Source organism: Lasiosphaeria miniovina (genome assembly GCF_030549165.1).
Source record: "Lasiosphaeria miniovina strain SMH2392-1A chromosome Unknown B0T26scaffold_5, whole genome shotgun sequence".
In the NCBI taxonomy this organism is placed as follows: Eukaryota; Fungi; Ascomycota; class Sordariomycetes; order Sordariales; family Lasiosphaeriaceae; genus Lasiosphaeria; species Lasiosphaeria miniovina.
This window is the reverse complement of record NW_026848224.1, coordinates 5819922-5838866: the sequence shown is the minus strand read 5'-3', so window position 1 is coordinate 5838866 and position 18945 is coordinate 5819922. Positions and strand designations below refer to the sequence as shown.

Here is an 18945-nt window from a genome sequence, read left to right as displayed (position 1 = left end):
AAAGTTTTGTACGCAGAATTTAGCAACTCGGAGCAACCAGTGAAGCACGGGGATTCGACACATACCCAGATTTCGGCTGTAACCCCATCGCAGTTGAAATCGCCGATTTGTCTGACTACCTGTTACCCAACAGTCTCCATGCGTGTACCGCTGAGTTCTCGCATCCTCGTGGTTCGTACAGTTCAAGAGACTCGTCTCAAGTGTCCTGAAGCCCGAAACCAGGCCTAGTGGCCAAGGCTACCTAACCCACCTGAGAACTAGTGCGTCTTGGCAACGGCCCAACTACTTGCCTGCCCGCTCGCCCACGCACGTTGTTAATACGAAGCTAGTCTCAAGAATCTGGAATATGAATTTTATGCTCCAAATCTAATTCGGCCTCATTTTGCAAGAGTCTTGAATTGAGCTGTCAACTGATCCCCTTGTTTCCTACCTTTGGCTTGCGATCCTACTCTACTGCCCTCATTCAAGCTAGTTTGCATCAGTAGCAACGCTCCTCTCCGAAAGCAGCCGTTAAGCAATACGACCACTATCAGTGCCGGAAAAAAAACTAATGGGGATGTGGTTCAAGACCCCGTAAGTTGGCGTATACAAAGTACGAACGTAATGAAAATCCGCGATACATTTGTTTGAATGACGAGGTCATTTTGAATGACAAGGTCATCCGTGCTAGTCACTGTAGTAACCGCTGCGAAAGGGTGGGGTGGTTGTGTTACTCGTATTCTTCTATATCTACCAAAAGGATCACGAACTACGGGGAACGAAGGCGCTCAGTCAGGGTGCCCCGCGGTCACGTGCTGCACCAAGTGCTGGGCCAGTGTGGCCCGTGCGCTGACCTGATTGACCGGTAATCCTTTTAACATTTAATTCAGCTGAACGGAGCCACCGTAGGCGAGCTTGCGAGCTGGAGGTGGCGTAGAGAGGCTGTCTCTTCTACTTTACCGTGAAGGTGCCGAAAGTTTCTCGCACGGGGATTGGCCAGTTTTCGTCCGTGTTGAAATGGGCTCCAGGGACTGGTCGATCGGATAATCTTCGGATTCTTTAAGCCGTGGAATACCGAACGCAGCGAGCAGGCCGCCGCAGGCGCCCTCGGAGGGCCGCCGGAGGCACCGTTCAGCGACCCCTTCCTGACTTGCTAGGTAGCTTATTTTATCAGTAGCATCTAGGCCGCATTTGTGTGGTGGCCCGGTGTGGAGATCCTAGAATACGATAGGCCGGCGAGCACAGGGGGGCACGGGCCATAGTCAGCCGGCTCAGCAAGAGCTGAGCGAGGGCTCGGATACCATGAACGAACCAAACATGAAGAGGCACGAGCGGCTACGTTTGCGTTGCTAGGCCTAAATACGATGACACTCGAAAAATGTGAAAATGCAAGCCGGCCCCCTAAACAAACCCCCCAAAGAGATGACAACTACGTGAATTGCGAACACGTGCTTGATAAAGTAGGGCGCGCTTTGAAAATTGGACTATTTCACGGAACTGATAGCGTGTACTTTGTATAAGTTAATGTGTTCAAACACAACAGTAAAAAATCCTGAAATATCTAGAAACTGAAGAATGCCGAGAATATAATTCAGTTGAATGGAGCCACCGTAGGCGAGCTTGCGAGCCGGAGGTGGCGTAGAGGGCTGTATTCTATATTATCGTGAGGATGCCGAAAGTTTCTCGCGCAGCGATTGGCCAGTTTTGGTCCGTATCGAAATGGACTCGAGGGACTGGTCGACCGGATGAACTTCGGACAGGTTAAGTCAAGTGGGTGACTTTTGGAACACCCCTGCCTATGGAACAGCCCCTGAATCGGACCCCGCACAACACCACAAACTTCAATTGCCAACAACTTTGTCAATTAATTAGCTACAATGATGAAGTCTTCAGTATCGGATTCTCCTGATTCTTCTCTTTCAGAATAACTAAGGTCCTCTCTGCCAGCCTCTCTCTGTGAGGCACGAACCTCCTCAATTCCAACGAACTGCGTATTAGGGTCGACTTGGACCTTCCTTCTCTTTCGGCCTCTTGTGCGTTCTAGGCTTTTTTCTGCAGCCTCCAATTGATGCGCCGTATTGGCTAGTTGGAAAACCACGTAATCGAAGGCTTTTGCGGCCTTGCGTATGAAAAGTCGGTCGTTGGCAGTCCGTTTCTGGCCGGCTAGAAAAACCTGCCCCTGAATACGGAAATCCTTCGGCTTTTTAGGGGTAAACCATATAGGCCGGCCCTCCGAATTCTTATTTAGAATGGGGTTATGGACCCCTTGAAGGTCTACAGAAACCGTAGAGGTCAGTTGACCAACGTCGCCGTTAGAATTCTTAATAACAAGGCCGTTGCTTAGGGGCTTCCTGAGGCTGACCGGCCAGAGGCCTGTAGCTTTCCAGCCGGCTTTGATATTAGATTCAGTCATTCCATAGACCCTGGCTTGCCGGTAGCATTCTAGGAAGGCCCTCTTTTCAGCAACAGTGCCTTCGTCGAAGCCGGAAACAACCTCGTTATGCTTGGCTCTGTACCGGGCTTTTAGAGGGCCGAAAATGTAAGGAAAAGGACACCCCAAACACCAACTGCGCGCACAGGGTGCGCGCCCACCACTTGTCACCAACTGGCTAGAACACTGCCAGCTGGCATACGCTACGCCGTGGCGCCACGACCGCAGACTGATGCCCGGGCCGAACCCCTGAGCAGGTATATAAACAATGGCCCTCGCCCATCTTCCTTTGCGAGGGCCAGGTTGAAGTCTTACACCAATACAAGTCATTGCTCCCCTACCTTCTTGCCTGCATTGTGACCACCTTGATCAGGCGTACCTACCTTCTCTTACAGAAAACCGATAAATCCAGGGGCTGGAGAACGTGGGAGGTGTGGGCTGGTAGAAATAACAATTGTACGTTATTAGAAAAGGCTAGCCACATGAATTCTTCGGTGGTATGACTACCGTGGCCATCTAAAATAAGGAGGCGCTTCTCCGAGGGGGTAGCTGGCCGAGTCTCTGGAAGAAAGATATTGCGGAGCCATGCGACAGCAGTATCATCGTCAGACCAGCCGTTTTCAGTGGGTTTCCACTTCCAGCCCTTAAATGGCTGTAAATCGCGTGGATACCATTGTTGTTGAAGGCTTCCACCTTTGAAAATGACGACTGGGTTCAAATACCGGCCGTCAGCGGAAATACATTCGATAATCGAGGTCCAAATTCGGTCTCCTTTCTTCTTTTTCTGGAATTTCTTTCTTTCCTTAGATCCAACAACCAGGCCGTTATCTCCAATGCCAGAAGCAATGCCAGTTTCATCCATATTATACCTATGCTTGGCTGGAATAGCCTCCACGCCTGGAGGCTTCAAATAGTCAAACCAAGGCCGGATAACGGCCTCACAGGCTCGATCAGCACGGTTTGCATGGATTCTCCGAGGCCTAACTGTAGAAATAGATGGATTTCTAGCCAAAAACCGGCTAGTCCAGCGTTTTCCGAGGGTCTCGTTATCTTCGAGCATTCTTCTAGCTAGTTTCCGAATTTGGGCGTGGGTTGGAGGGTGACCGAGCGACCCTTGGAATAGAATCCATTCGGTTAAGCGTTCTTCCATAGCCGGAGAAAGCTTTTGATTAAGAATTTGGGCCTTGGAGGCTGGCTCGGAACCACGAACCCGATTAAAGAGAGTAGTAGGGGGGATGCCGTGATTTTCAGCATAGCTACGGAGTAAGCCGGTTTCTGCATACTCTGCCAGCGCATTCTGCAAATCCAACTGTGTATATCGCTTTATCTTTCATTTCTCAATTGAATGGAGAAAAGAAGATAAGTATTGAAGCAGAATTGGTCGAGTTGCAAGCGATTGAAATAGGTGAGTTGGGTGGCGAGCGGCAAGTCCTTGATGACAAACCTTGTTCCAAATCCAGGGGTGTTCCATAAGCAGACCACCTGACTTAGGCCGTGAAATGGCGCTTTGCTGTGTCGTGAGTGTGTGTGTCAGGAAGGAGCAATTTCCTAATTAGAAGATATAACGCGTAAGCTGTATGAAGGAAAGCGCCGCAGGCCAAGAGCGCCGCAGGCACTAGGGGTCCCCCTAGAAATCCAACAATTAGACCATGAACATCGAAACATTAAATTATCACGAGAATTTGTTTTGGTGTTGAGGGGCTATCGCCGCGAGGCTCCCTTTGTTCTGCTTGTCAAGATGGACAATTATGGCGGCCCGGCTTGCTTCCCTAACGATGAGGCTATTCCGAGAAATGTGATGCCGATCTTCCAGTCCTTGCGGGACTTCCAGAGCGGTAATGCGCCTGCTACAAGCCTTGCGTGCGGCGTATTACCAGCGCCGTGTTGACGCGGCGAGGTGTTGGTTCCGGGTGTAGCCTAGATAGCAGAATCGACTTTTTCTGCCTCAACATTATGCTGTTTACGTTCTGATGACTCTCCTCTGTTTTTTACTTTTAATAGTTGACACAGTTGACACAGTTGAGTCAACCTTGGGCTACGACTAGGCACAAAGCGGGGTTGTCCTTACTAATTTCTCAGCAAAATGGCCCAGCCACCCATTCCCTCGAGCGAAGCGAGGACAGCCCATGGCAGGCGCCGCCGGAGGCAAAAAACAAGAAAAAAAGAGGCTCCGTTCAGCTGACCCCTTCCTGACTGGTCAGGTAGCTTATTTTTATCTTTAGGATGATGGACACCCTGTTAAGGGCTCCCACTATGATGTCCGTCCCCCATGCTCACCTCCCCCGCCGACATCGATCATCGCAACTACTACCCAGAAGCGAATATTTATTGCATATTATATCCTCGATAACGATGGACTCCCCGCAACAATCCCGACATAGTCACGGTTTGAGAAATATATCAATTCATCGGTCCTGCAATCCGCTCCAAAACCAGCCTGCAGCATCTGTGCCGACGGCAAGGACCTGTGGGGTTAAGGCTATTTCCTGTCGACAAGCCATTGATTGCGAGTTTGTACACAGTTGGCTGCTGATTGATGGGGAAATGCACACGGCTTTCAACAGCCTTTTGCGAGAGGGTTAAACAGTTAGGGAAGAAGAGGGAGCGAGATTGGAGAGTTGGTGATTTCGATGTCTGCGTTCGCGTTTTGCATCTCTCTAAAATTTCTATTTCTATTTTGTTCTACGTTCGCTCGTCCTTGTATAGGTTAGCAGTCTTAGCAAGCGATTGTTGGGGCGTGAAATCGTTTATTCCATGCTCCGCTCCCCACTTAACTAGTTCTATTTTGCTCGAAGTTCAAGAATAATTGTAATTATTCTGGGCGGGCTGAAGAGCTTTGTGCGGAGGCTACTGGGCCGCGATTGTCTATTGGATCGTCTATTGGATCGTCTATTGGAATTCATGACATCATGTCTTCGGCGACACTTTCTCTGGCGTTAACCGAGAGTATTACTTGACCCAAATATGCCCGATAGAGAACGTGGAGTCTGACAAAGATAGTTTTCTTGCTAGGATTACATTGACACACTCACCTGGTCGTCACGGAGCGTGCATTTTGCCCGTGTTGATGATGTCGTCATGGTTTCTGGAGACCTCAAATCACTGCACCAAGCCATCGAAACGGGAACGGAGGTAAAGTGGAGGAATGTGCATGTTAATAATCCTGGAAGAGCTATAGCGCTAAACGGCCTGGACCGAGACGTTGGCCACAGTGTCCAGCATCATCCCTGATCTTTGCAGTATCGGGCTGCTGAGGCGGTGGATGGAGGACAGTGCAATGGCCGAAAAACCTAGCGAGAAGTGGATTCTAGGCCACTTTTCCGTTGACTCGATTGGCGGATCTGCTGCGGGCCGTTTTAAGGACCGTGGTGCCCGGGTCTAGCCTTATGGAAAGTCGAAAGCCGGTAACACAGCTTCTCCATACCTCCTAGACGCTCCACAATTTTCTGCTACCTGCTACCTGCCAGCCCTTCTGCGACGGTTTCACTTCAACCACCGGCCATCTCAATAGATCCTGACCGAGTAGGGTGTCTTGACTCGTTTGACACCGGGTTTGGCGCAACCCGAACGCCACACGTCGTGCACTTTCCACTGTCGAACCGGGTGGAATCAACACAAGCACATTCGGCGAACTACATAATCGGCAGCCATGGCTCTTCCGTCGAGGCTTTCTCAATCTGCTCATCATCAAGTCGTCCATCCGCCTAACCCCCAACGCCTCCCGTAATCATTACCACCGAGTTTGAGTTTGATACTCCTCTTTGCCCACTGCTGGTCAGCCCCTTATCCGACGACCAATCACCATGAAGCTCTCCACCATGACCATGCTCTCCGCGGCGCTGGCCGCCTACGCCGCCCCAACCATGCGTGCTGAGCATGCAGATGTAAGTACGAGTGCGGCAATGGCTAAAAACAACAAAGCTGACAATCATCGCAAAGTCCTATCAAGCGGGGGTTGAAGCCCGTTACCCGCAGAACCGACCTGCTCCTCCTCCCCATGACGATGCCCGGCCTGGTGCCGTTTCCACCACTGCACGCGACCCCACTCTCCTCACTCGACGTGGTAACTCCCAAGCCATCCCCCAGAACCAGCCTTCGGCTGCCGAAAACGTGCAGCAGACGACTCCGGGCGGCCAGGCGCCGCCTGCGGATAAAAAGAAAGCAGCCAGTGCAGGTGGCGCTTCCAGTGGCAGTAGCCAGCAACAGCCTAGCGACAGCAGCCCGTCGACGAGCCAGAAACCTGCTGGCGCCAGCAAGCAGCAGCCAGCCCCGGCTCCCAATACTGGCAACCAAGCACCTCCAGCGACTGGCAGCTCCAACCAAGCACCTCCAGCGGCTGGCAGCTCCAACCAACCTAGCAACGCGCAGCCAGCCTCCAGCACCGGAAGGCAGGCCGCTGCTCCCGCAGGGGCAAAACAACAGCTCTGCGACAATGCCCAGCCGGCGAGCAGTACTGGGAGCCAGCTAGCGCCTGCTGGTGGGAACAAGCAGCAGCCGAGCAGTTGTCAGCCAGCTGTTGCGCTTAGAGGCCAGACTACTCCTGCCGGCGGGGAGACCCAACCTCCCGCTTCCAACGGCGCCACATTACCGGCGTCCGGAAGCAACTCCAAGAACCCCGGTGCTGCGCCGCCTGCTGCGGCTGGGACAGCAAAACCCCTTGCTGCTCCCTCTGGTAACGGAGGAGCTGCTGGTGGTCATGCTACAACTGGAAAGCAAGCACCCGCAATAGCAGCTAGTGGGAAAGCTGCCCCGGCTGCTAGGCCCGGTTCACCTGCTGCCGCCCCTGCTGGTGGTAAAGCTTCTGCTCCTGCTCCCCCTGCTACCCAGGCTGCTGGTAAGGCTGTTCCGGCTGCTAGACCCGGTGCGCCTGCTTCTGCTCCCGATGGTGGTGCGCCTGCTTCTGCTCCCGATGGTGGTGCGCCTGCTTCTGCTCCCGATGGTGGCAAGGCTGCTCCGGCTGCTGCAGCTGGGGGCAGGGATTCCGCGCCAAATCAAGCCCCTACCGCAGCGGCTCCAGGCAAAGCTCCTGCTCCCGCGGGAAACCAGGCACCTGGTAAGGCTCCGGCTCCTGCAGGGAACCAAGGACCTGCTGCTGCGGCGGGCGGAAAGGCTTCAACTCCGGCACCAAAGCAGGCTCCAGCGGCTCAGGCTCCAGCGACCCAGGCTGGCGCCAAACCCGCCACGGGAAACCAGGGCCCTGCTGCCTCATCTGGTGGAAAGGCTTCGGCTCCCGCACCCAAACAGGCTCCTGCCCCAGCATCTGGCAGCAAGGCTGCGCCTCTTGCCAGCGGCGGTGGTTCGAGTGGTGCCGGCGCCCCGAAGTCCCCGAAATCGGCTCGCTCTGATTAGGGTGGCAGGCTGGGATATAGCACCGGGCTTGAGGGTGTATTTTGCGGAGGGGACTGGATCCTCCGTTGACACTCAGTATTAATGCTAATTGTTTCTTGGCTACGTTAGACTAGGATATTGAAAGCAGTGCTTGACTATTGATTAGCTGTCGTCTTTCAAATTGCCGCCTGTTCTCGTACTTAGAAGCCCCTCGAGCTTGCATGCCCTTTCTTTACTCAATTCAAAGTCTCAAACCTTGTCATTCCCTATCTAACAATGGCATCCAGCTCTTGCAGGGCGTAGATCCTCGACAGAGCAACGTTTCCTCTCCAACCAATGCGGTCACCTTTCCGAACCTGCAACGTAGCTCTCCTGTGAAACGAAAGATCATTCCCCGCCGCGCTCAAGATCCAGTATCCAGACCAGAATCAAGCGTCATTTTCTCTCAAACGTCACATGGCTTGGATAATCAGAGCAATCTTGTCTGTGGCCCTGGATGGTCAGAGCAATCTTGTCTGTGTCACCATGTGGATTACAAGGGTGGCTCCTAGGCTATCAATCTGCTACTGATGAAAATTTCTCCTCCGGGATCCTACGCAACCAACACTGAAAACAGACCACCCACCCATATACATTCAGGTCACCGCAACCGGCTCAGTCATATTAATTCCTGCTGATACTGAACGTTTCTTACACCAAAATCTTGGTGACCACACCGTTTTCTCTCGCAGCCCGTGCGTGCTTCGGCAGCGTATTTCCCCAAGAGTCAAACTTGGTAGGTCTACAAATATTGGCACGGTCCAGAATGTCAATGGGCTCCCATCGCAGACCTCAAACTAGCTCGTCGCTCTCTCTCGGTAAGCTCCCCTCTCCCGAGGTGATGGATTAGTATCGGAAAACGTTTCTACTGTTGAATTCACCATATGGAATCTTCTAGTGGATGATAAATACTAGATTATTCAGCTGATGTGAGCCAAAATTGCCACACAGCTCGCCACCACTCATATGTATAAAACCTGCACCTCTGGCATAGCCAGAGGAGGGGAGAAATTGAACAGAACACAACACTTCATATTTTTTTCGGTCTGAATGTAAAATCCAACATCTACAAGGTATCGCAGTCATGAACACAGTTTTTGCTCAAAAGGAAGCATTATTCGTTTGCCCAACCGGGGGATGGCTCCCAACGGGAGGATGGCTCCTAACGTGAGTTCCTGATTTCACTTCACTTTCTCCTGACAATTCCGATGCTTCCATTCACTGCCACCCGTCCTCTCCCAACATGACCTGCCAGCCATGAACTGTCACCAAGACCTCAACCCTATGATCTATGATCGACTCCCATAGCCTAGTATCAACGTCACGGCTCCTTCCAATGCTCCCTCGCGGGGTACAAGCTAATTTACTCGATTCCTGATTCGAGGCGCCCGCAATTCAAGCCAATTTACTCGATGCCTGATTCGGGGCGCCCCGCAATTCAAGCCTACCCTTTGTCTTCCACATGAAGCACCACACTTTAAACTTCTTACAAACGCACGCACTTGCCTTCCTCGCTTCCCTCTCTATGCCTCCCCGCTCCCTTATCCATGCCTCCCTCGCGCATATCCGGGTGCGCAGATCACGAAATGGTATTTCGCCCTCGCTACTCATTTCGATCGCGCAGGACTCCCTGTACGAGTGGCGTGTTTTTGCTGGGATGAATCCTTGCTAATTTCTACCTCTCGCGGCAGGCTCAGCCTTTCTCGGAGAAGCGGAAACTGGCCGGCACAGGCCCGCGGCAACCCAGGGAGGTGAGCCCTCTGGTCATCTCCCTGCACAGCGACGACGACCTGGTTGACGACGACCTGGTTGCGGTTGCGGTATCCTCGGGGAAAAAGAAGCCTGCGCCGTCCGCGCCCAGCACGGAAAAGAAGAAGCGGGGCCTGCCCTTGTTTGGTACCTCGCTGCCGCCGCTGAAGCGGCAAATTTTGGATGACTCAGCGCGCTTTGCGACGCAATTTGAAGCTGCTCCATTGCTCGCCTCGCATGCGGGCACCGGCCTAGACCTTTTCCGCCTCCCCTCTTCTTCCGCCGCCGCCATCGCCACCGCCGCCGCCGAGCCGGTAGCCCCACAACAAGCTGCCAACCAGGAGGCGCCCAGCTCTCGGGCCGTCCTCCTGAGAAGAGGCCTCCGAGACGAAGTCAGCCGACTGAAAGAAGAGCTCAAGGAGTCGACAGGAATGCCGAACCAGTCGACAGAGAAGCAGCAGCAGCAGGAAAAGGAGCTCCTCAACCTCCAGCAGCAGGTCCACGAACTGCAACAACAGCTTCAGGATCGGGAGCAAGAGCTTGTGCGAAGCTACCAGGCAAGCCAAGGTCCGATTGTGGCAATAGATGATAAGATCGACAAGCTCGACAGCCAAAATGCCGTCGAGGACCTGCGGGGTATCAAAGCCGAGCTGGAGAAGAACGAGACGGAGCTGCAGGATGTCAGAGCCGACTTGGCTGACAGGGAGGAGGTGATCAAAAGCCTTAGCGACATGTTCGATGCGCGAGCGGAGATGCGTCAATTCAATGGCGGGAGGAGTGTCAGTCCCCAGACGGAGCTGGACGTCGCCCTCATGACGAATAAGCACCTCGAGAACTATGTGTCAGACCTGACGGACCAGCACGAGAAAAAGTTCGCCGCCCAGAAGGGGCAGCACAAGCAAGAGTTGGCCGCCCAGAAGGAGCAAAACAAGCAAGAGTTGGACGCCCAGAAGGAGCAGCACAAGCAAGAGTTGGCCGCTGAGAAAGCCAAGTACGAGCGTCGACTGCTGGACCAGAATGTCCGATTCGAGGGTGAAAAGCATCTCTATATCCTGCAGGTTGAGAGCCAGCAAGCCGAGGCCGCCAAGATGCGGCAAGACATGGAAGCAGCACGCCTCGCACACAGTGAAGACATTCGGCAGCTCCGGTCAGAGAACCAGCTCCTCGCCGAGCAAAAGCACCAGGCGGAGCAACAAGCACTCCAAGTCAAGGAGCAGCAACGCCAGGCCGAGGAAGGCAGACGCGAGGCTGTCAGCCAACATGCCGACGACAAGGCCCCCTGGGAGGCAAGGCTGTCTAAAGCCAACATCACCATAGCCCAACGAAACTCGAAGCGTCTGGAGGAAAGAAGACTCAGCCTTTCCCAGGTGGAGAAAGAGAGGCTGGTGCGCGACGGAAAGCAGTTCGCCTCGGAGAACAAGAAGCTGGCGAAGGATAATGCGGCCCTGACCAAAAAGGTCACCGACCTGACCAATATAGTCAATAGTAAGACCAATAAGGCCATGACCAAGCATATCGAGGGCCAGATACTGCAGGCCAGGCAGGGCGAGTTGCAAGCGCAGAGCGAGCGACAGGAACTAGCCGCGCGGTACGACGCTATATTCGCGCGGCTGGTCGATGCGCTGGCCCATAATTCGCGGCTCAAGGACCAACTAGACGAGTGCGATGTCAAGATCCAGTAACACAGAGAGCTGGCCGACGGGTTGGAGCGGCGTCGCCAGGGGGGAGAGCTGGAGATAGAGTAGCGGCTGCCGCGGCAAGAAGAAAGGCGGCCGGAGCGTAACAATCCGGCACGACGATACGATGAGAGGGGGTGTTTCTTTTTTCCCTGTTTTTTCGGGCTCGGGCGCAACATGCGCAGATATAGCAGGGTCGATGTTGCCTTGCGCGGGCGACTTTTCGTGCTGCTCCAACTCGGCGTTGCCAGTTCCTGTTTTTACCGAGCGGCATTTCTCTCTCTCACACGGCATGAGCGCCAGTGGCGTTGGCATTGGCGACACTATTCTGCGGATTGGGTTTTCTTTCTACCCCCCTTTCATAAGCTCCGACGCCAAGACGCAACGGCAGGTTTGGCACCGGTCTGGATGACGGACGGTGGATATCAAGGCGGTGGGATGGGAGTTCATGTTTGCTGGGGCGGGGAGTTCATGTTTTTTGGGGCTGGGAGTTCATAATGGAGGGTGCGATCTTGCTTTGCTTTTTTGCGCACCATGCGCTGTCTTGCAGTGGTTTCTTCACGGGAGGCTAATTTTGCTTGGTGGCGGCTTCCATGCTGCTTGCCATGTTGGTAGATAGCTCTCCCATCATAGAATTGCAGCGGTTTTGGTGCGGTAGGTAAGAGCCGTTACCGCACCCACAAAACAGGAAACACTTGAGAAAACGCGTCTTCAAAGCTTTAACGTTATTAATTAGGGTGCCTAGGCTTGAGGACCACGGTAGGGTGTACTAATTTTTAGACGATGTATTTTAATTAAGCTCTTTCTCAGCCTTAAGTAAACATTCGACGTACTAGACGAAAACGTAGCTCCTAGTGGGGGCCGCATCCTTTGTTTAGGAAAAGAGGTTCGACAAGCTAACGTTTGATTTTAAAATAAATACAGCTTGTGATGGCGGGGCACTAAGAACTACCACCCTCAACCTTGGCCTTCTAAAAGGATACCTAAATAACAAGCCGCCTGATCTGCAATATAGAGCAGGTTATGGTAGGTTGTAGTATAGTCACGTACCCCTATGCTTGCTCATAGCGCCTCGGTACCGTACTGCAACATAGCCCAGGGAATTCGCCTCAAGGTAGATAGTGTGACGGCGCCAGCCTGCAGCACTCACTACCACTGCGCTAGAACCCCCAAAAGGATGCCAGAATTGCAAGCTGACAACTTGCAACCTGTAGTAAGCTATATAGTACTGCTAAGGCCATTGCGCGCCGTGACAGATAGCTTAAAAAAACGCAAGCAACTCCTCAAGAGGAAAAGGCGCTTTATTATAGCCTATATCTACGGATGCTCCTACCAAAAGAATCCGCTCACCGCTTTTGGTTCTTTTCTGCCGGCAGAATTCCTCCAGTGGGCATTGCAGGAAGGCTATAGTGGTTAACTACTATAAGCGATTGGCTTCCAAAAAGCCACGTCAAAAATAGCCAGCGCACAGGCTTGTGTTGGCAGTCGCCACCGGTGGAAACCCGGTTGAAATATATCAAGATCCGTAAGCGCAAGTTAGTTCCAAAGCGTCTTTTATACTCTGTCCGTCATAGCCACTATTTTGTCTATCTCTCAACCATGGGGCAATACAGTGATACTGTAACTCGTGCTCAAGCCTTGACCCTTAAAGCCGTGGGCTTGACAAATACCCAAATCCAGCAAGTTACCGGCATCCCTCCACGGACTTTGAACGATATTCTCGACCGCGCAATCAAGGCTGGATACGAGCCTATAACTTCTGACGGTGCTCTTGGCCGACTTGATAGCTCCCACGTTGCTAACGCACCAAAGTCCGGCCGCCCTAGTAAACAAGAAGCTATTCAGGAAGAGGTCCTTGCCAAGGTTCGTCGTGATCGTTGCGGTCGTGAGAAGTCATGCGCTCAAATCGCCATTGAACTAGAGGGGCGAGTCTCCCCTATGACGGTATGGCGGATTCTACGGAAGGCTGGTATGAAGAAGACGAAGCCTACTCGCAAGCCTGGATTGACGAAGGAAATGCGGGCAGCGAGATTAAAGTGGTGTCTTGATCATAAAGATTGGACCCTTACAGATTGGATGAAGGTCATTTGGACCGATGAAACAGCTATTGTCATTGGCCATCGCCGTGGAGGGTATCGAGTGTGGAGGACTTCAGTGGAGCGGCATTTGCGAAGCTGTATTCGTGAGAGGTGGAAAGGATATACGGAGTTTATGTTCTGGGCTTCTTTTTGTTACGATTTTCAAGATCCTTGCCACATCTGGAGGCCGGAAACTGCTGCGGACAGGAAGTTAGCTGATGAGGACCTGAAGAAGATGAATAAGGCGCTTGAACCTATCTGTAAGGCTGAGTGGGAGCTGAACAACCCGATGTCTCGCCTTCGGGTTGATCGGAAGAACCCCGGCCGGGTTCCGCAGTGGCGATGGACTAAGGCCAACGGCCAGCTGACGAGAGGAAACGGGAAAGGGATTGACTGGTATCGATATCAGAAACAAGTGTTACTGCCGAAATTGATCCCTTTTACGCAGCGGTGTGGCCCCGAGTTTCTTATAATGGAAGATAACGCACCGGCACATATACACCGCGCTAACCATGTGGTAATGAACCTGTCGAATGTATTGCGTTTGTTGTGGTGCCCTAACTCTCCGGATCTCAATATGATCGAGCCTGCAAGGTTCTATCTAAAGAGGCAAACAACAAAAAATGGCGCTCCACAGAGTCGGCAGGAAGCGGAGAAAGCTTGGCTAAAGGCTTGGAGAGAGTTGCCGCAGGAGAAGATTCGTGAATGGATTCAACGGATTATACACCACATACAGGAGGTTATTCGTTGCGAGGGAGGAAACGAATATAAGGAGGGTCGGCCGAGTTGGATGAAGAGCCGTGAGGTCAACTATATCATTGAAGCTAGAGGAGAGGCAGTTGTAGTGGACGAATCTATAGATTCGGCTCTGTGGCAGTCAGAAGTGGATTCGGAAGACGCAGAGTTGGAAGGACTTAAAGTAGATGCCTGGGAGGAAGAAGTGGAAGAAGCGGCGCCAGAACCACCGCCGGCGCCAGCGCCAGCGCCAGCGCCACTGCGGCGATCAAACAGAAGAAAGTAGATAGTTACACTTGCAATTGAGGTTGACTGCCCGCAATTGAGTTCGATAGAAATGGCGATAATAGTATGCGATGGTGGGGTTTGGTGGAAGCGCTATAACTTTAGTGGGCTATAGTCTAATTAGTGGGTAAGCTCTATAATGGCTAAAACGCCAAGAAGGCGGTGAGCGGATTCTTTTGGTAGGAGCATCCGTATATTATCTTAACAGGATAGTTAGGTATTATAAGACGTGGAAAGTGAGGGATTCTTGAGCAACTTTGCTCCCCTTCTCGTACGGCTAGACCACTAATGGTCTGGAATACCATTATTATTTTCTTTTTCGGGTTTGCCTCTAGGGCATCCATTAGTAGGAATCGATTCCGGATCCCACCATTATTTAGGTCTCAGATTTGCGTTTGGAACTTGGGCATCCCATCTTCAGGGCCAGGGCCCGTCATGTCTCTTTCGAGTCGTGCCGTGCGAACAACCTATGGCAGCGCCCCTTTGGGATTTGTCGTCCCCAGCATACAGTGCATGCAATTCTCTCACTATCCACACTCCCTGAGCCGCGATGCAGTTTTTCGAGTGGTGGACCACTCAGATCGCGTGTAAAAGAAAGAGCTTTGATGCACGCACCCACCGCCTTTTTCCTCGCACCTACCTGGGGGTCATTGGCAGCTGGCAACGCAGAGACCGCTTTTTTATGGTAAAATTCCGTATTGCATGGCAGCCACTCAACGGCCTGCCGGGCATTAAGGAAGCATACCGGGCACTAAGGAAGCCCGGCAAAGTCAAAATGACACTATTTACACTTCCACATGCCGGCATTTGTGTGCGCAGTTGGTGTTTTAAGGTCTGCAGCGGCCAGGTGGCCGTTGCAGGCTTTTCCTTTGCCAATCAACCCTTGAACACATCATCAACCTACCTTTCCGCTCACAGTCTTCGTAATGCCTTTTATCGAGATTTCCTCTGACAATTCAAGCTCCCTCGCCCTCACCGTCCCCGGCTCCGGCTCCCTCGACCTTGCTGTCCCCGGCTCCCTCGACCTCGCTGTCCCCGGCTCCCTCGCGCTGGCTGTCGCTGTCCCGTGAAGATGATCCTTATCCTCGTAGGAAGGGCGGCGAGGGTGACCGGGTTGACAGAGACTAGGTTACTAGATTGATAGAGTCGACACCAAGGAATTGCATCACTGTGTCAACAAATCAGGATTGAACAGATATATCATTTAGGCAACGGGCGCCTACCATGAAATTTAGCAAATTTACGTACAAATCCGGGCCTCAGAGTTGCCATTTGCAAGTTACCTTTATTCCAAGGTCGACTCACCAACAAAGAAATCGTCAAATTGGAAAACACTACGGTAAACGCGTTTTCACGGCTTTTGAATGTTTTGATGCTTTCAATGTTGTTGACCCGGGCGGCTGGGCGGCTGGGTTAGCACATGGGAAGCACATGGGAAGCGCGTGGGCGGGAAGATGGTATTTCACGATTTTACTGGCCTAAAATAGGCTTTGCGTATCTCAACTGCCAACAGCTGCCAAGGTCCCCAGGCAGGTCCCCAGGCAGGTGCTCGGAAAAAAGTGGTGGGTGCGTGCATCAAAGCTCAAAAGAAAATTGATACAACACCATATGTAGGCGCACAAAGTCCACCATTCGAACCTGCGCTTCAAAGACGGTGTAGAGGGAATACGATAGCCCCTCGTTGATTCTCAATTCCTTGGAAGAATCAGTCTTGCAGTGGCGGGGTCTTGGCCATGATCAGAAAGTAACGCAATAACTCTTATTTTCTGTTCCTGGAAAGAATATGACTGCCCAGAACAACACAACGCCAAACCTTTCGCAGCAGCTGAGGATGTGCTACCGCTTTCCCTTGTTCATCGCTTTGTTGGCGACCCCTATTCGGTTCACTTCTCTCTCCAAGAACCAAACCGCTCCGTGCATGTTGCCTCTCAACTCCAACATAGCAGTTTAAACTCACTCCATAATCATCGTGCACCCAACAGTTTCCCCCCATGGAGTGCACCTGACATGCGAGCAGTTTTCACAGTACATTAACAGCCATGCATTCTTCTTCGAGTCTTTGCAACATTTCCACCACTTCGGGGTTTTATTTGTGCCAGTGCCAGTCGTCTCGGATTTCGTCTCGGTTTTTGAGGATCTAGTTTCAACCGCGAGGTTCGAGGATTTGCTCTGGGATGTGCTCATGACGTCTGAACTTGGAGGTTTTGCAATTGAATGGTGTTTCCTTGTTCTCTTGATGTGGCTTGTTAAAGGTTTGGTGTTGATACAAGGGTGTCTTGTACCTGGTAATCGTTGTGCTGGTTGTCACGGAAGACGTGCGAGATGGCTCTGCATACGCTTCAATATATACATGTCCATGGTGGCAAACCAAAGCTCGACTTTGCAGTTTCCTTGCCTCTGCTACAGGTTTGCGTCATGTTCCGAGACTCATTTGTGACCGACTCGGTTTGCTCACGGGCAACCTTGTTCGTTTAATTGGTTTTGTCAGTCAACTGCTACGCCTCACCAGTCTCGATGAAATCGTTGTCGTTTTATAAACAGCAGTTGCTTGTGAATAGATAAGAACAGAAGGACGATCCGCTTAGAGAGATTCTACTATAGGTTGTATGGAATCATTAGAATTCGAAAGACGAGAAGTAAAATCGCATAATCGAACCACAAACCGAACCGCCAGCTCGAATCATGGCTGTACCATCAAACATCCAGCCTCGTGGGAGGAAGTTGCTTCTATCTCCTACTAACAAGTTCTTCTATGTGATTTAACGACGAACGGGTACTTTTAGTGGATATAATCCTGACTCTGACGAAGCAAAATACACGACGACATGAGGTAAACCTGGCAGATGCTCTAGAGTACAGTGCCGCGTTAAGGTCGCAGCAATAGTCACATTAATATTGGGCATTTTACCTAGTAAATATGGACGAGCTGTCATGCAGACCGTAAGCAGCACCTGAGTTTTCCATCGTGCCTCGACCACCAACGCGTGGCTTGGGCAGGACGAGAACGTGTACAGAAGAGACATGGGTCATACCATTCCACGAGGAGGCGCAGGGCAAGACCGGCAAGTGCAGAGTTCAAGTTTACAAATCTCATGGCGCTGCCTAACGCTTTGCATCTCCACAAAGTTTGATAAAAATCGAATGATCCTGTGGACGCGTGACACGATCGCAAAACGCTCTCTCTCCGTCGCCTCGGGATTGCGGCGTTCGGAAATTGTATAACCCCCTCGGGTCTCTTTTCTCACCCCCGCCCCCCCCCCCCTCTAAAAAAAAAAAAACCCCCCCTAGTCCTTACCTACATCACATTCCTATCACAACGCACGCGTTGTCAATGAAAGGATATTGTCATCATTGCAATCTTCCACAGTTGTTGCCTGCAACGGCCAAACTTCATTAACAGTCGGAAGCGTTGCAATCACTGAGAAGCCGCATATATCTGGTCGCCAAGTCTACCTGCCCAAGCTGGTTGGTCTCGTCTCGTCTTCGGTGGCAAATGAAAGCGCATCTCGGTGCGGGAGCACAGGACACGACCCAAGAGGGCGACTAGATCGCGGAGTCGGTGGAATTGGGTACGAACGCCAAGCAGGAACTGAGCAGGAACTGAGCAGGAACTGGACATGCCACCGCCCGGCGCGGGGGGATTCACATTGAGATAAGGGTGGTCGGGAGCTGGAGGCAGTCAGCCCGGAGCACTACTACGTCAATCCATGGATGCCCATGCGTGAACCGCCGAGGGAAGCTTGGAAGAACCTCGGCACCTTGGCAGCTTCCATGCTCCTTCCCGAAAAAGCAAGTAGACTATCGACGCCGGCGACGACGAAAAGGCCCAATACCAAGCAAGCTGCGAGACTTGCTACAAGACGCACCCTCGCAGCACAAACACGATGCAATTAGATGCGAGACCTTGCGAGATGCCTACATGCCATTCGCAGAGCTGGACGAGTCTGGAAAGCCCATGATTCCATGTCTGACCAGTCAGCGTTTTGGCTCGACGACAAGGGGAGCTGAGGACGGGAACCGCACTGGCAGTATCTTGGTTGACGGGATTGGCCGTCGCCTTCAGGCTAATCCAGGTTGCATCTGATAACGGCGGCCACTTCCTCGGGATGTGGCAGCGTGGGCAATGTGGGTCGGCAATTGCGTGACAGAGCACTGGCAGCGCTCTAGTGTACTTGGAGTTTGGGTGCTCTAGTGTACTTAGAGTTTGGGTCTGGGGTATAGATGGGAGCGTCACACCCCGTCTCTGCGCTGCTTTAAGGTTTCGAAGGCACCTGCCTAAATTGGATGCATGGTTCCGCGCGGTGGTCTCGGTTGCTTCCAGCGCGCCACGGCCAGTCTGCGGCTGCGGATTACACGCCCAGCTGCTGATTACACGCCCAGCTGCTGTGGGGACACGCTGATTGGCCAACGCCGCGGATCGCCAGAATATCCGGGGCCGTTTGGAGTCAAAAGGTCGCTGATGATGGGTGCTTGCGATAAGTCGTGGACCCAAAAAGCTGTCTTGGCCCGGCTTGGCTCAAGCTTGGGTCGCTACAGCTAGCAAACAACCAGCAAGCCGCCTGCCAAACACAGACGGCACGTCGCAGCCACCGGTTCACAAGACGTCCGACCGGCAGCTTGAAAGGGGAAATGGGAAATGCACAAA

The 18945-nt window shown here is 52.4% G+C and overlaps 5 protein-coding genes across 5 annotated transcripts; 4 read left to right on the top strand and 1 right to left on the bottom strand.

The window, feature by feature from the left end:
- Positions 1-2517: 2517 nt before the first annotated feature.
- On the bottom strand, positions 2518-2765 carry B0T26DRAFT_719753 (uncharacterized protein; the record flags this gene model as incomplete). The annotated part of the gene is made up of 1 exon (XM_060442438.1): positions 2518-2765. A coding segment is annotated over exon 1 (223 nt), but the record flags the coding sequence as incomplete, so codon positions are not given.
- Positions 2766-6213: 3448 nt separating this feature from the next.
- B0T26DRAFT_804747 (uncharacterized protein) lies at positions 6214-7759 on the top strand (the record flags this gene model as incomplete). Its single annotated transcript, XM_060447136.1, has 2 exons — positions 6214-6294; positions 6350-7759. 2 exons carry the CDS (start codon positions 6214-6216, stop codon positions 7757-7759), a joined length of 1491 nt encoding a protein of 496 aa, XP_060295495.1.
- A 1335-nt stretch (positions 7760-9094) lies between these two features.
- Positions 9095-11294, top strand: B0T26DRAFT_386342 (uncharacterized protein). The gene is made up of 2 exons (XM_060434740.1): positions 9095-9366; positions 9469-11294. Exons 1-2 carry the CDS (start codon positions 9325-9327, stop codon positions 11206-11208), a joined length of 1782 nt encoding a protein of 593 aa, XP_060295494.1. The 5' UTR covers positions 9095-9324; the 3' UTR covers positions 11209-11294.
- Positions 11295-11822, top strand: B0T26DRAFT_386329 (uncharacterized protein). The gene has a single exon (XM_060434739.1). It carries the CDS (start codon positions 11380-11382, stop codon positions 11698-11700), a length of 321 nt encoding a protein of 106 aa, XP_060295493.1. The 5' UTR covers positions 11295-11379; the 3' UTR covers positions 11701-11822.
- A 979-nt stretch (positions 11823-12801) lies between these two features.
- On the top strand, positions 12802-13122 carry B0T26DRAFT_650150 (uncharacterized protein; the record flags this gene model as incomplete). The annotated part of the gene is made up of 1 exon (XM_060438158.1): positions 12802-13122. A coding segment is annotated over one exon (321 nt), but the record flags the coding sequence as incomplete, so codon positions are not given.
- Positions 13123-18945: the final 5823 nt, after the last annotated feature.

What these genes read in the sequence shown, in the direction of transcription:
- B0T26DRAFT_386329 (XM_060434739.1), top strand. Translation starts at nt 11,380, where the DNA reads ATGCGCAGATATAGCAGGGTCGATGTTGCCTTGCGCGGGCGACTTTTC.
- B0T26DRAFT_386342 (XM_060434740.1), top strand. Translation starts at nt 9,325, where the DNA reads ATGCCTCCCTCGCGCATATCCGGGTGCGCAGATCACGAAATG. An exon ending in GGTGCGCAGATCACGAAATG is followed by an intron (nt 9,367 to 9,468) that starts GTATTTCGCCCT and finishes CTCTCGCGGCAG; the next exon opens with GCTCAGCCTTTCTCGGAGAA.